The sequence below is a fragment of the Haplochromis burtoni genome, unplaced genomic scaffold (assembly GCF_018398535.1).
Source record: "Haplochromis burtoni strain Fernald_Lab_line unplaced genomic scaffold, NCSU_Asbu1 Contig_157, whole genome shotgun sequence".
Taxonomy (NCBI): Eukaryota; Metazoa; Chordata; class Actinopteri; order Cichliformes; family Cichlidae; genus Haplochromis; species Haplochromis burtoni.
In genome coordinates, this window is record NW_024582518.1 from 121,227 (window position 1) to 137,908 (window position 16,682).

At 38.5% G+C, this 16,682-nt stretch overlaps 1 protein-coding gene across 5 annotated transcripts; it reads left to right on the forward strand.

Annotated features, from left to right (window-relative positions):
- Positions 1 to 5,971: 5,971 nt before the first annotated feature.
- Positions 5,972 to 15,125, forward strand: LOC102305712. Of its 5 annotated transcripts, none has more exons than XM_005932712.3 (5): positions 5,972 to 6,066; positions 6,201 to 6,798; positions 10,261 to 10,359; positions 11,018 to 11,115; positions 11,211 to 15,120. In XM_005932712.3, exons 2-5 carry the CDS (start codon positions 6,435 to 6,437, stop codon positions 11,307 to 11,309), a joined length of 660 nt encoding a protein of 219 aa, XP_005932774.1. In that variant the 5' UTR covers positions 5,972 to 6,066; positions 6,201 to 6,434; the 3' UTR covers positions 11,310 to 15,120. The 5 variants fall into 5 exon arrangements, 3 of the variants coding, with proteins under 3 accessions (XP_005932774.1, XP_042080924.1, XP_042080923.1); XM_042224990.1 differs by having other exon boundaries at positions 6,023 to 6,612; positions 6,718 to 6,798; positions 11,211 to 15,123; XR_006054894.1 differs by having other exon boundaries at positions 6,009 to 6,798; positions 10,797 to 11,115; positions 11,211 to 15,125.
- Positions 15,126 to 16,682: the final 1,557 nt, after the last annotated feature.

Consider the following 16,682-nt stretch of genomic DNA (forward strand, 5'->3'; position numbering starts at 1 on the left):
CTGGTCTTGGTCTTGTCTTGGTCTCGGATTAGGCGGTCTTGACTACAAGTCTAGGCTGATTCTGTTACCTGGGCCTTATCTTTGACATCTCTGCATTAGGCAGTTATCTAGGTAACATGATTTAGGTACATCAGCAAGCAAACGACTGTCAGCTGCTGAACAAATCACATTGAATGGGAACACATCATTACTGTGAAGAGGCACAAAAGCGAAACTAAAATGACACCGAAATAAATACATTAATAATCGTCAGTTGAGACGTGAGTGTAACTTTTCAGGTATGTTTAACTGGGAGCTTTTGGCCTTGGTATGATTGGAAAGGTTGTCATGCATTCATGGTTCTGGAATTAATATCACACAATGAAAATGTAAAAACAAAAACAGATAGTCTTTTAAACAAGCTACACAAATCACAACACTTGAAAGATGAAATCCTACCAAAAAGAAAAAAAAGTCTGTGTATATCTATATATCAATATCTATATATTTATATATAGATATAGATATATAGATAAGTCACAACAACGGCTCTTTCCTTGATTACTGAGTTATATCATGCGTCATGCACGGTGCTGTGGCAGGCAGGATGAGGCTGGACCCAAATGCTGGACTCGAACGCAACGGATGCTAATCTGGAGGAAGAAAAACTGAATAAACTAAACACAGGCCACACACACCGCCTCCTCCATCCTGTAGAGGTCATTGTTGAGATATTTATTAGAATTCCAGTAAAATGAATCTTTCCAAAAATAGTTTTATTTTATAAATGGCTTTGAAATTTGGCAAAGATTAATTTCATTGATTTGCTCTTTTAATTTAAATGTTTTTCTCTCCCACTTGTTCCTCTTTCTGTGTCTCAAGCTGCCACTGTCCAGTTGTGTTAATGCAAAACCTTGAAAAGCGTTGTATTGAAGCTCAAAATGTTAACACATACTTTGACTTTGTTAGAGTTAAATTCAACACTTTTTCCTGTACTTTAAATACTGCAGTGCCATATTTAAAATTCATCACAAAGCAACAGAAAGTCTCTCATATTAACCCATCCAGCAGCGTTCATAGTGAAGGTGCACAAGTTGGACTTCCTGTGAGGTACTTGGTACTTGTGGTATTTTATCAGGTGTCATATAGGCTGAAGTCAGCATTTGGGGCAGGAAGTGTAGAGGACTAGAGAGTCCATGAGAGCTGAGCTGCTTTCAGACGACTCCGTCTTGTTGTGGATGCTGAAGCTGATCATGGTTCACCTGTGGATGATCCCGTTGGTGGTTCTGCTCTGTGCAGAGGCCGAGAAGGTGACCGAGGTCAGAGGAGAGCTGGGGTCAGAGGTCACTCTAACCTGCTCCAATCAGACCTCAGACACCCACTGGTACATGGAGATCTACAGCCAGTTCAGAGCATGTGTCAGCTGCCAGATTTCTTCAACATATTTTACCCTCTCTCCTGATTTTGAAACCAAATTTTCAGTCCTAGGAAACAAACTCGTGATTAAAAACTTCAGAGCACAGGACTGCAGGCTTTACTTCTGTGGCATCAAGAGAGATGACAGCATTCATTTTGTGGAGACTTTCCACCTCATCTCAGGTAAGTACACAGTTTTTGACTCTGAAAACTACAGAAGCAAAATAAGTAAAATGCTGACATGTTTATGGTAATCAACAACTGCAATCATTCAGTGTTAAAATGTGAAACAACATATGTAGAAAAAATAATTTAAGAAACCTCTAAAAACTGTATGGTCTGTTTCTGGGAAGGAAGACTTAAAAAGATAATCTGATGATAAATTCAAAAAGACACTAGGAAACAAGGGAAGTGATTCAAGAAAGGGACTTGAAAAGCCTGCCACGATTACCTCCTCCTGGCTGTGTCAAAGTTTAGGAATTTCATTTCATTTTTTCTGTTTTAGATTTTCAGTTCATCTTCACCCTTTTTTCCCAGTTTTTCTTTCTCCAGATATCTCTCCAACCTCTGAGTCAGACCCTCAGCAGCAGAGCAGCTCCATATCACAGCATCACCTCATCATCATATACCGCTCAGCCTTCCTCATTACTGCCATCACCTTTGTCATACTGGGTGAGTCTTATTTGTTGGATTAACATTGGTAGAGCCAATATTTATTATATCCGTAGCACTGAGTTATTTTCCGTGCTGGAAAATCACTCAGAATCAACCAAGCTGAATTTAATAAGACATGTTCGATTACTGCAGGAAGAAAAACAGGAAGAAGGCATTAATTTTAGTTTTTAATCTGGATCATACTCTGCTTAGATCTGATTATCATTGTTATTATTATTTATTTTTAGGAAAAAAGTCACGTTTTGATGCATGCTTAATCACGCAGGTAAAGAAATTCAGTCTCAGAATCTGAAGAAGTCACTTAGATGAGTGACAAAACATTTCTCTGACCCAAAACACTACGTCCAGATGAACACAGTAATCATTTTGGGGTCATGCTCACATGTTTATGAGTCTCTCAGTGAGGATGTTGATTGACAGTTAACGGGTTATTGCTCTGCTGGCAGTTGTGGCTTTTATGTCTCTGTGGATGAAGAGGAAATCTCTCCAGGTGCGCAGCCCTCAGCCTGTGACCAATTGGAATGCAGAGACTGTGCAGAGTGCCCAGGTAAACAGTTCCAGCTGGGACTGCTGACACCAGTTATACAGTACACATGTACATATATACATGTTAGCTGTATTTGTTAAAAAGACATTAATGCTAATATCAGTTGTAACTATTACTACTTTTCATGTCATGTTATTTACAGAGCGCCAAATCACCACAACATTCACCTCAAAGCTCTTAAACCATGACTCACAACTGCTTTAACCCACTCTGTGTGTGGATTTAGTGTTGCTAATGCCATTTTTCTGCTGCTGTTAACTTTACTACCAATATCAATGGTACAATCACAGAGTGCTGATTATTTGTGCTCTCTGTTTCAGGATGAGATCCACTCCAACCCTCCATGTACTGAAGTGTGTTAGGGTACCTGTGTTGTTGACCCAGTGTTTTCAGTTTTGTACCTTTGTGTTCTCATCTCGGTTTATTACTGTGAAGGTTTTGCTTTCTGTTTTGTATTTCTATTTTCCTCAGTTCTTCTTGGTGTGAGATTTTGTAGTTCTTCAGTTTTGGTTTCCATACTCCCTCTGTTCTGTGTCCAGTCCGTGTTTGTGTCTGCCCTGGTCTCACGTCCCTGTTCCCTCTGTTGCAGCGTCTGCTTGTCAGTCTGTAAGTTCAGTTGTTGTTTCCTGTTTTACTTTGAAGGTCTGTGTCTCCTGTTCCCATTCCCTGATTGCTCCCTCTGTAACTGTGTCCCAAAACGTAAGCTGCATCCTCTGTAGGCCACATTTGAAGGCTTACGCCACAGCCAGGTGACGAAGGCTGTCCCAATTCCTCGACTCCTTCAAATGTGTCCAACTGATCCGTCCTTTATTTTGCCCAAAATTGAAGGATGGGTCAGGTGTGTCCTTTGTGGCCCCACTATATCCCAGAATTCATAGCGCGGCACAGCCAATTCCAGTTTCCAACAATGGCGGGCACTACTAAGTTTTAATATTACTCTTATTACTCTTTCTGGGTCACAAAATAAACGTTTAACATATTTTCAGGCGAGAAAGTTGCTGTGTAAACTTTAAATAACTGCTTGGTTTATCAAGACATCGCATATTTGCAAAAGTGCGCCAACGTTTTCTGAGACGTCTGCTACCCACCCGCTCGATAGCAAGCCGGGGGGTTCAATGGTCACTTAACCCGGCGAGAGCAGTGGACTCCCGGCTTCATTGTTTTCAGACCCCCGCTGTCTTTCGCTACACAGGTTAAACACGATATATAAGTCACTCAGATAACTTTAAAATGTAATTGTTTGGCTTTTTTCTGTGTTTTATTTGTTCCGTAGTAAATCGGTTTGGCTGAGATTAGAGTTATTCACTTAGATTACATTAAATAAAATTTTATTAATCCATCTGGTGGGTTCCTCTGGGATTTTCACACAGCTGAATAAACGTCAAACAGAAAACTGATGAAACAAAAGTGTGAGATGGTCGATATTATATTTTAGATAGCAAGGAGCAGACGGCTTAGTTTATTAAACTCCACCGAGACAGCGGTGATGCTAATCAAAAGGCTAGACCGTCCCATTTCACAGCCTCACTCTTCCGGCCTACTCGGTCTTCGAAGGACCCAGCCCACGTAGACCGCAAAGGCCGGGTCCTCCGAAGGATGCAGCCGACATTTTAGGGCACAGCTTGTGTATTTAAGCCCTGTGTTTTCCTTTGTCTGTGTTGTGATCTCTATCATCCCTTGCTGTGTGTTCTGCCTGCCTGCCAATTTAGCTCTCTTTATTCTCAGTTTATTTAGTTTACTGTTCTGTTCTGCCATCCAGCAATAAAAGCTGAGTTTGAGTTCACGTTTGCCTCCATGAGTCTGCACTTTGGGTCCTCCTATCCTGCCTGTACACAGCCTACACTTGACAAAGTGAAGCTGAAGACGCATTTTTCCACTCATGTATGATTAATGTCATGTTTTAGAAATGTTACAGTATTAGAAAATGTACCACCTGTGTTAGCTTGTCTGCTTTGACCTTTTCACTGTTTTCAGATTGTGTTCATGTTTGTGTTTCTTTGCAGCAACAGTTTGGAGACAGAAGATGAAAACAGCTGATCTGCTCGCATGTGTTGATGATCTTCGCTCTGACCTTTATAAATTCAAACCATATTATGGCTGTTGTTACTTCTATTAAACATGTACTGCTGGTGCTGTCCCTGTGTGTTACTTTAAAGGTATCACTCATCTCAGGTGTTATTAATAATTTTACTCATCATCTCATCAACCCCTGTTTAATTCACAATAGCACGTTTAAACTAAGGAAAAGTACAATTTGGAAAAAAAATATTTATGTAGTTTAAATTTGATGGAAGAAGAATGTCTCAAAACAATTGTCTTCAAAATGTTTTACGGTGTAACAACTTTTTCAGAATTGCGTATGTGCTCCAACATAAGGTTCACAACAGGCTCACAGCTCCAAATGAATGAAAAGTTCAATTCTGGTCAAATATTTTTAAGTAGTTTTGGCCTCATATATATTGATTAACTTTAAACTGCATCAGTGTTGATGCACCATCTATACATGCATGCAAGTTCAAATATCTTTTAAGTGTTTGCTGTTGTGTTTTAGATATCCTTTAAAGACATCAGTCATGTATATAGTAAAGTACATTTTATGTCAGCTAACAGTTTCTTAACTGGAACCATCTTCAGGCTGAATTCAAGGAAGTCTGACCCAGTTCAGGGATCAGCTTTAACTGCACAGGTAGTAACAGGCTGATATCTGTCATTAACAGAAGTTGTAACTGATCATTTCGCAGTAACACGGTAACAGTAAACAGTCACAGACGGATAAACAGAACATAGATGATAGTAGTGCTGCAAATGGAGGAGCAACTTTGTCATAGTTTTAGGTTGTAATAGCAGGCACTAAAACCAGGGCTGTGGGCAGAAGGCTATTTGATGAGCATTAGTAAAATGTACTGTCAGAGTGTGTAGTGGTTATTGTTGCAGTTATGCAGATGTAGCTAAATGCCACTCACATCATGCTTCACTGCTGCTATGATAAAGGCAGCAGTTTCATATTTGAATTAGATTAATCAGATTGAGTAATATTTGTAGTACAGAGTGTAGTAGTGAAAGTAGTCATTCTAATACACTTTGAATGGAATACACTGTAATTACAGTAGTTAAAGTTTCAGTGAAAATATTGAGTGTAAAGAGTTTAATACCTGCTTTTGCAGTAGAGGTTATAGAAGTATTTGTAATAGGAATTCAGTGGGTTGTGGATTGCAGTAATATTTGGATACAACTGGAGGCGCTGTGGTGTAACAGACGCGAAGCCATGTTTGAAGGGGTTAAATATACTGTCCTTTAATTTACTGTCTGATTTGACTTGAGATGTGTTTCACTGGAGTAACAGTTGAAGTTCTAGATGAAGATTTTTTTTATTTACAGAGAAACAGGACTGAGTCAGTTCAGACGTGTTAAAATCTGGATAGTTTTGGATTCATTCATTGTATCTGCATGTCTGTTTATTTTCTACTAAAACATATACTATGACTGCTTGTTTTTCTACCTGTGCTTTGTACTTTAAACGAAACACTGTTCTCTCATGCTGATTTTAAACTCCCCCTTTCTTGTGTTGTTATTACTCCTACAGTACCATTCGTAATGTGAAAATTCAGTTCCAGAAGAACTGAGTCTGAAAGCTCCGTGTCAGATTCCTGCTACAGAAGTCAGGCTGGAGGTAAAAAGAAGGTTTCACTTCCTGTGAGAGTTACTTGGTATTTGTGGTTTATCGCACACGACATAATCACCGCCTGAAGTAGGAAGTGTAGAGCACTTCTGTGTCAGTCCATCAGAGCTGCTTTCAGACGACTCCGTCTTATTGTGGATGCTGAAGCTGATCATGGTTCTCCTGTGGATGATCCTGTTGGTGCTTCTGCTCTGTGCAGAGGCCGAGAACATGACCGAGGTCAGAGGAGAGCTGGGGACCAATGTCACTCTAACCTGCTCCAATCAGACATCAGACACATACTGGTACATGGAGATCTACAGTCAGTTCAGAGCAGGTATCGGCCGCAGTTTTTCTTCAGCAGACTCTACCTACTACTCTCCTGATTTTGAAACCAAATTTTCAATCCTGGGAAACAAACTCGTGATTAAAAACTTCACAACAGAGGACTGCAGGCTTTACTTCTGTGCCATCAAGAGAGGAGGCAGCGTTCAGTTTGTGGAGAGTTTCAGCCTCGTCTCAGGTAAATACAAAGTTTATTAAATTTAATGCTGATAATAACAGAAGTACGTATTACTATTGATTTACTTGAGAGACCTGCCATGATGCCAGGTCTCTCTTGGAAAATAAATGTTTAACCTCAATGAGATTTTTACCTGGATATAAAGGATTAATAAAGATAACTTAAATGTGTAACTTCAGTGAGCTCTCAGTATCTTGCATGTTGTGTTTTCTAAGGGCCAAAGGACACAATGGAAAAAAAGAAAAGAAAAATATATATTTTTAAAAAAAAGAGTTGTATTTGATAACTAAAACTACATTTATTAATACAGTAGAACCCCGACTTACAAAATGAATCTGTTCCCGAGGGTCTTTTGTAAGTCGAAGATTTTCGTAAGTCGAAGCACCCATTGCGCGTTTTGAGTGAGGCGATGCTGAACGATAGGCTATAGGCTAATTGCTAACTAGAACAACAATATGTCGTTCAAGTGGAACAGCAAAGCGCAAGTACAGAAGCCAAGGGGATGTCACATGATTCGGAAGGCATTGTGGGCATTGTAGGCTCAGCCAATCAGAGAAAGCGGCATTTTGCCTTAACACGGGCAGAAATATTGCCGTTCAGTGCCTTCGTAAATTGAATTTTTCGTGAAACAGGGTATTCGTAAGTCGGGGTTCCACTGTAATTGTTTGTACACAGTTTCACTGGTACGCTTTAGTGAAGCTATTTCTTAGTCAAAAACTCATTACGCTTTCCTGCAGATCTGTATCATGCTGTTTGAAATTGCATTGTTCTTTAGCTCACAGGCTTTGGTGGCTGTGGTGACAGTTTCCCTGCGGCGCACCAGAGGTATTTATGTGGTGCAGTGCATTCATGGTTGCTTTTTTGTATAATGTTGGAAACCACAGACTGTAATAGGTGAAGCTCCCTGTTGTGACTAATGCAGTGATAGGCTTGTCTCTAGAGATAAAACAAAATGTTCCTGAATTTATCACTGATAGAAGATTTATTACCTCCTACCACAGTGATTACTTCATAGCTGTTACTAGTTTGATGTAATTTTGGTGAGATTTCCTCCATCACAACTTTGGTGTTGTTCTTGATCAGCATTTGAATCTTGATATTTAACTTTTACATCACAAAGCTCACCCAGTCTTGTTTCTTTCATCTAGAAACATTGTAAAAATCAAACCATCACTGGCTCACTCGAGCGGAGGAACCATTAGCACACACTTTAACTTCTTCCCATCTCGATTGTTCTGATTCAGTATTCCCATGCATTGCTCAGACCTTCAGCTAATCTCTAATTATTCCAGCAGCTTGGCTGCTAGAGATTTAGAATTCATTTATAAACTTTATTTGGAGCATATATATTTCCCTACATGATCAGGTATGTGGCAATATAGCAGATCTGCTAAGACTTCATTCCAGTAGTTGGTCCCTCTGATCATTTTGTGAGTGTCTTGGAACTGGAAGTGGAACTTTTTCATATCCAGAGATGACCATGGCATGAAAGCAATTTTCTTATTTGGTCAGTTTAATGATTGCTTTGAATTATCTGAAAACTTTTGTAGGTTAGCTTTTCCTTAATCTTTAGCCAGTTATTTTGACTATAGTTCATTTAGTCAACATGGTGACTGAATGTAAGACTGCATGTTTGTCTGTGTGGAAATGTAAACTTATATTTTACTTGTTTTTATCAAATCAGTAAAGAAATTTGTGACTGTGTGTTTTAAAAGTTCTCTGCAAATAGTCATTATTGTAACAGTGTCCTATTTAGAGGTAAAGTAAATCTTCAGTAATATCCAGTGTTGGTCAAGTTACTTGAAAAAAGTAATCAGTAACTAATTACTGATCATTTCCCCCCCAAGAGTAATCCTGCTAATTTACTGATTACTTATTTGCAAAAGTAATCAGTTACTTAGTTACTTTTTAAAAACATGATTTACAACCTGAATAGGTGATAAAGTGATAGATCTTTAAGCCCATACAAACTGTAATCAAATGAAAAAGTCTCCTTTTAAAACTTGTTTTTATTAGTTTTAATCTTTTAACTTTATGCATCAAGCAAAAATTAAATGATATGCAACATTCTCTGACTGGAGGAAATTTGTTTAACATTTAAACTTATTTTCTACACATTCCAGCTCATAAAACAAAATATATTTTTTGTTTACACTCAGTCTTTCAAATAGATGCAAGTAAAACACAGCAGAAAATAAATAAAATCAAAGACTCAGCGGTCCTGTTGCTCTGTTTTCCCCTGTAAAGCAGGAGTGGGGCAGGCGGAGGTTTACCCTGGTGCAGGTGTGCCGCAGTGTGTCGAAGGATTTGTGAATTTCACATTCCCGTGGCAGCTTGCTCTGAAGTTAAGTGTTTTTTTCACTGTAAAAAGAAATTTTCTTCCCACGCAGTGAACAGAGGACACTAATGTTTTTGTCACTTTTGACGGAATCAAATTGAAAGTCAGGTCAGTACTTCCACGCTTTAAACGCTGCAGGATCATACTCTCTCCACACTCGATATATGATCCACTGTTGCCACGAACGTCGCACTCGCTTACGTCACTGCCATGAGAATCACGGTTTAGTAATGCAGCGTGCTTATGGGAAAGTAACAGTAATTTAATTACCTTTTTTGCAATAGTAATCCCTTACTTTAATCGTTACTTTAAAAAAGTTATCGGATTACAGTAACGTGTTACTGCCCATCTCTGGTAATATCCACCTTATTTCTTTGAAGTGTGACCTCTTTACTGTACAATAGAAGAACAGTCGAAACAAAATTTGAGGCTTTACCTGAAAGATGACATCATTCATTTCTAAAGACAACTGCTCAAATACGACATGATCCTCAACAGGTTGCCAATTTGAAATATAAAAGGCTCCAAGGAGCTTTGAAAGAAAGCGACTGGACTACTTTAAGTTTCTCTAATCTAAAAAGTTTCTTTCAAGTCCAGTTGCTTTCTTTCAAAGCTACTTAGACTTCCCTGACTTGGGTGCCTGAGAACATAAAAAGACATCATCCTAACAGCTGCTAAATCAACCTGTCAACTCACCTAATCTTGGAAACATTTGTTTTCCACCATTGTGTTGGTCTCTAAAGTTACAACAGACTAATCGCTCACTAATCAATTACCACTCATCCTCAAAACTGTAACTCATAGATGGTCAAAGGTTAAAATAATAAACAATAATATTTCTAATATTATAATAAATAAACACCAGTGCAAAATGTCTTTGGCACAACACGGGAATCGCGTTGCCCAAAGCCTGAACAAAAACAGATACGATTTTTTTTATTACTGCAATTTCTTTCAGCTTTTGAAAGTTCCTGTAATATAAAACAGTAACTTGGGTCGACTAGATGAACTATTTGTTAAAGTGTAGTCAGCTGGGCCTCAGACATAAAAACATTGTTAATGTCTGATAGTTTTACGAAACACTATAATTTCTTGTTCGATATGTGTAACTTTTCTTCTTCCAGATATCTGTCCAACCCCTGACCCTGAGTGTGGAGTGTTGCACAGGCAGACTTTCCTCGTCAGCTCAGTGATCCTGAACTTTGTGCTCTTTTTAGTACCCTGTGAGTCTGTCATTTTATCTAAACCTCTGTGGTCTGTCTGTTCTTCTATTAATACCAGCACCCCTCCACAGCAACATGTTGCATATGTAGATATGCAGAAATGCTACCACTAACTCATGCAGCAGTACTTAATGCAACCAGCTCAGCCACAGTAATTTTTAGTCAAGCTTGCTTTGAACCAACCTCTTATTTTTATAATAGATGTCAACTCATCTTGTAACCCTCTCCTTCCAGCAGCGCTTCTTACTATGTGGATTCAGGCATCTGTAGTTTATATTCATCCAGCTTATAAAACATTTACAAGTGCAGGTTCATACTGTAACTTTTACACATAAGCTGCAAGTATGTGAGGTAGTTTTATAGTTGTACATTTGTGGAAATAAGTATTTTTAAAGTTGGCCCACAACATTCTTAATGTTACTCACATATTACCAAAGTACGTAGATGTAATCCATGGGGGCTGAAAGCCGACGCTGTACAGACAGTACAGCACAAACGTACTGCTCACTGCCCCAGCAGGCTTCAGCAGTGCTTCTGTTGTCCAGGTGTTGTCCCAGATGTTGGAAGATTTCTCTGCAGAGCGGAGAAATATGTTGTATGTGATGAGTGCTGATGTGAGTGTGAAGGTGAAGTGACTCCTCTGACGGTCTGTTGGCAGGTCTGAGTTGTGTATCACTGTCTCTGAAGAGGAGAATCAGCAAATATCAGGCAAACCTCCCTCCAGCTGGGACCAGTGAGAGGCTGGAGGCTCCACAGGTAACTCAAAGTGTACAGGTGACCCTGCAGCTCATGCTCATTGTTCTCCTTCAGTGCTACTTTGTCCTGTACTCAGTGCTGCTGTTGTGTTTCAGTACGAGGAGATCCAGTTCCCCACTCCCTCTGCTGCTCCGCTTCAAGAGTGTGTTTATTACAAAATTCAGCTTCCTCGCTCCACACTACCTCAAAGCTGATGGACACACCTGTACAGGTGGATGATACCTGCTGGACAGAGGTCAGTCTGATAACTGAAGACTTGTTGCTCTGCCGCTCGAAGGAGGATTTATTTTTTCATTTCTGGTTTGAGTTGTTGGACCAAAAGTTCTGAATCAAAATTTTCCACAAACTTGATGAAAGTGCTGCAAGATTAATTTTAGTCAGAGACAATCTGCTCTGCTTCTGAGTTGAGATGGACCCAAGAATGTGACAACCTTTAGCCAAACCTGCTTTAAGGTGCTTCAGGATTTAACACCATAACTCAATGCTGCTGTGAAAACCTGTAAATATGAAACTCCAACATTTAATATTTATTTGTTCTCTTATAGTTTGTATCTGTTTATCAGTTTTTGTTGTTTTGTTTCAGCTGTTTTGTTGTTTATGCTGTTTTGAAAGCACAGATTTTAAACACAGTCTCTTTCCCTAAAAGGTCAGCATGATGATTAAGTATGACAACAGAAAGCTGCATTTTACAATTAAATGTCAAACAGAACTGAAACCAGGACAAAGACAAAATATCACATGTTGACTGTGAGAAATGTGATTTTTGAAAGACATATTTTTTTTAATTTGTTGCAGCATCAAATTTAAAAATAATGTTGTGAGAAGCTGTCAAAATTACTGAGCCATCCATTTTCCTCTGCTTATCCATTTTAAGTATGCAGGAGTCTATACCAGCTGTCATAGGGCTAAAGGAGGGGTACACGCTGGACAGATCACCAGTCTGTCACAATAACATGTAACAAAATTAAATGTGTTTTTTTAAAAGCATCCCTGGTAAACACTGAAGTTCTCCAGAAAGACTTTGTTCACAAATAACTAATTCATCCACATTAATAATCTCAGTTTGAACATTTGGGCTGTTGATTTAAAATTGATTTAAAAGATTATATGGTCTTTGCAAATTATTGCATAACAGGTTTGTTTTAGTATAAGAATATGTAAAAGACCTTTCTACATACCTGTGGCATTATTCTTTTGTTCTGTGAAAATACACTGCGATCATTTTCAGTTTGATTACAGCATTTATTTTTGGTTTAGGCATTCGTGTTGTTATTTAACACAAATAGAACTTGAGTTCACACCAGTGATTTGTTTGTTTGAAAGAGAAAATGTGGTTGGAAGTATTTCTTTGTAATGTTTAATATGAACCTATTAAACATTTGAGAACAACAAGGGACAGAAACAAATCTGGATGATATTATTTAAAAAAAGAGTTTCACAATGTTCCTCTTTCCTCAAGGTCATGTGAGTGTTTGTTGGTCAGATTTTGCAGGAAACTATTCAGTGCTTTCCTCACACGTTCTGAAAACAACAGCAAGTGACAACCTGTAAAAACAATTTCAGTTGTTGCTTCTCAGTAAAATGCCAGCTTCCTGTTTCCATGTATTCTGACTATGTTGGGCCCCATCCTGCTCCAACCAGTACAAACAGGTCACGTGTCATGTCTGGTAGGCAGGATTTGGACCCAAATGTAGGACCCAGGAGACAGGAAATACATTTAAAAGGCAGCTTTAATGCTAAATTCCAATGAAAATGTTGCCCAGGGATTCAAAAACTATACAGAAATGAGACACACACAAATGTAATGAGGAAAAACACAAAAAAGCTGAATAAAGCTGAAGGAATAAATAAACAAGATGATGAGGGCAAACAGGAGATACCTGGGAGGGTAGTTTTACTAACTGAGAAAATAAGAGAAGGGGTGTGAAACTAAATACAAAGACAAGAGACAAAACACCAAACAAAATAAAGCAGGAAGTAACTGAACTTGTAAACAGAAACACAGGCAGGCAGGAAGCCGACAAAATCAGGAAAAACATAATTGCAAATTATAGAGCCAGGAATGAGAATAAGAGAAATAACTCTGAAGTACAAATGAGCTAAAATACCAAACTCAAAATGGCAAAACAAAGAAGAAACTACACAGAAACATAAAATGGGGGGGAAATAAAAAAAAGTGAAGGTACTACAATAACTGAATCTGAATGACCAAAAGTCCCAAAGAGGTTAGCAAAACGAGCAGGGATGAGAGAAGATGGGGCAAAAACAGGTCCAGATGGCAGATCAAGAATGATGATATTTGTTAATCTGAATTGAGAAATCATTGGATTTATGTGACTTACACCAGTGATAAAAAGTCTTTATCATGTCCTAAAATTAATCCTTTACAACCTGAGATGAACAAGAACACTCAAACAAAGCCCAAATTCAGAAACAGCATGTAGAAAAACTGAGTTTAATGATCTCTCACATTCAATTCTGGGTCACTCTTCTTTACAAAGTTCCTTTGATTGGGACTTGGAGGCATTCGTTTATACGCGGCTCTCTGAAGGGCCCACCACAGTATTTCAATCAGGTTGAGGTCTGACCTTTGATTGGCCCATTGCTGAACTTGATTCTTTTCTTTTTTAGCTGTTCTGTTGGAGATTTGCTGCACGCCTGAGCTGCGGCTGAGCTTAGATAGATAGCATCGATATTTGGCTCTAGAATACTTGCATGGGCATGCAGAGGAGTTCATGGTCAACTCGATGACTGTAAGGTCCCCAGGTCTCATGACTGCAAAGCAATCCCAAATCATCACCCTTCCACCGTGCTAACAGTTGACATGAGGTTCTTGTGCTGACATGTGTGTTTGGTTTTCCCCAGGTGTGATGCTGTGCACTATCGCTGAACATAGACGCTTTTGTCTTATATGTCCAAAGAGCATTAATTTAGATGTTTTGTAGCTTGTTTTAATGCATCTTCACTTTAACCCTTGTTGGCATGTTCTTTTTAGAGTGGCTTCTTCATTACTTTCATAAATAAGGCCTCATGTCTAGTGGAGTGTTTAAAGTTACCAGTGCCACATCAGTTTGTGGGGTTGAATTTTTGCAGCATTCAGAGCTCTAGTTCCTGTTTCTGCAGCAAGCTTCAGCCACAAGTTTATCATCACTGTATATGTACTTTAAACCACGCAGAATAACGACAATGATCATGCATTTGTATCAGTTGGTTTAGAAAGAAAACAAAAAGCAAACGCAAAACACACATTTATTTATCTACATTACCAAAACATACCAAATATTTTCTCCTAGCATAATCCTACAGGATCACATTCACATGTTGTTCATAGAGTTTACTTTGAGCCTTATTCACGTTTGTCTTTGAAGAATAAAGCGCATTAAGCACAGCCTGCATTTGTGCTGAGTCTTTTTTTTTTTTAGTTATGATGGTAGTTCAGAAATTTCCCCTTAAGAACTTATTGAGTTCAGAATAGAAACCTTTTGAACAATTAGCCAATCTCAAAATGTTTAGGAACTGAGAGGCAAGTCAGTCAAAAGAGGAACATCAGTAGATACACAAAGGGACCCGCAAGTAACATAAAGAACATAAAGACGAAGAGAAAGTGGTGTAAAAACACCACATGATTCTTATCATTTCTTTGTGTGGGAGAATAATGAGGAAGAGCTCAAGGAACCAGTGATGTCACACACACACAACACAATGGCAGAGCAGCAATAGAAAGCTCAAAAGCTTTTACAAAGAAAGAGAAAAAGCCGGCAACAAATTTCACCTAGAGAATATTTAGTTTGAAACTATGCTAATTATCAGCTCTTAAATCTGCTTTACTTGGGACAGAAACATGCTTCAGTGCAAAACAACAATGTAATGACAGCCAATCAAAACATATCAAAGTAAAATTAGGATTCAATTGTACATTTACTGTAAATTCAGAGCTGTGGGTTACCAGCAGGTGAATGTGATGCTAGGTGAGGACAAGACAAGAAAATCAACTCATACCTGCAGCTCAGCTACACACACACACACACACACACACACACACACACACACACACACACACACACACACAGAGAGACCTGTCATCTGCTCTGATTAAACAATTTAATGCAATAAATGCACACTAACCGGCTTCCATATACCAGGCAAAAACAAAAAGACAAAGCAAAATATATAGAAACACCTGTTTACTACCAAGTGAAATGATTAAATGTACGGTACAAAATAAAAACATACCAGCAATCGATTGATGGCTTCAGAGGAAATAATGCGCAGGTGATCTCTACAAAAACACGAGTAGTACCAATCAACAAAAATGTGGCCAATTCAAACTGAGGCAGCAGCAACATGCACGCGACTCCTACCTGTAACAGCTATAGAAGTAAGATAACCAAAGGCACAGATATATACAGCAACAAGCGAGCCAGTGAGGGATGCTCGGATTGCAGCTACTACACAGCAAAATCTCCACTGTTAAATTAACACTAGAGAGTGTCTATATGGGTCCACACCTCTGAGTGTTAAACACAACACTGTTGAGTGTTAAATTAACACTTTTGACAGTGTTATATGTTTAAAAGTAACCTAGTCAGTTTTGAAGATTAACAATGGCTAACACCGAGCAGTGCTGATTTTCTAACACTGGAATATTTCTAACATTTTGAGTTATTTTCCAGTGTTAGAAAATCAGCACACACTGTAGACACTTCTGCATTTCATAAGAGGGAAGCTTGTTTGCTAAACTGTTCTAAGGGTCAGCAGTTATATTTCTATGCATTTACATATTTACTGTGAATTTTATCCCAACTCAAGCACTGTATGACTGAACATTACCAGCTAAGCAGAGGTCATTGGAATTGTCATTAATTTTAGACTCAGATATCTGACGCCATCCTAAAAAAAACAGCATTGCTTAAGACTTCTAAAGAAACTTTCAACAAGACAGCTAAAGTGGAACAGTCTTTTTGGAAAGACAAGTATCTGTTACACTTTTGTTTTTGTGTAGGGTTGGGGATTTTTTTATGAAACATACTTCAGAATAGACAATATATGGAAGCAAACAAACAGCATTTTCAACTTTTTTTAAAAAAATTAGAGACGGTTACTATGGTGACATTTGGCATATGTGCCCTGATTCACCCACTCAAGACTCGTCATTAGTTAATAATAACTTTTTAGATTTGTTACTAAGTTATTGTTGTAGTGTTGTGTACAAATTTGAAAGAAACATTACTGTAAATACACAAAAATGTTGATTTGGGAACCTTTCACTTTGCTGGGTCACTGATTTCCCTTTTTACTGACCCTTATTTGAGTTCCTTAAAGTTTCCTAACCCGTCCTTATTTCTGGTGTAAAGTTGTCACAAAAATTATTTTAAACCCAACTTAGTGTAGTAATGTGTGTGTGTGTGTGTGTGTGTGTGTGTGTGTGTGTGTGTGTGTGTGTCTGCACTGTGCAGTAATAGAAGATTATATTTGGCAATAACGAATTCGACACACTAGAAGCAGCATTTGCAGATATTTAGTTAGTGCTAGAAGTCAGTGGGGATCTGCATGAGTGAAGGTCATTT

Excerpts from the sequence above, each read along its gene's own strand:
- LOC102305712 (XM_005932712.3), top strand. The coding sequence starts at position 6,435 with ATGCTGAAGCTGATCATGGTTCTCCTGTGGATGATCCTGTTGGTGCTT. Across the intron at positions 6,799-10,260 it reads GAGTTTCAGCCTCGTCTCAG|ATATCTGTCCAACCCCTGAC; the intron begins GTAAATACAAAG and ends TTCTTCTTCCAG. Across the intron at positions 10,360-11,017 it reads TGTGCTCTTTTTAGTACCCT|GTCTGAGTTGTGTATCACTG; the intron begins GTGAGTCTGTCA and ends GTCTGTTGGCAG.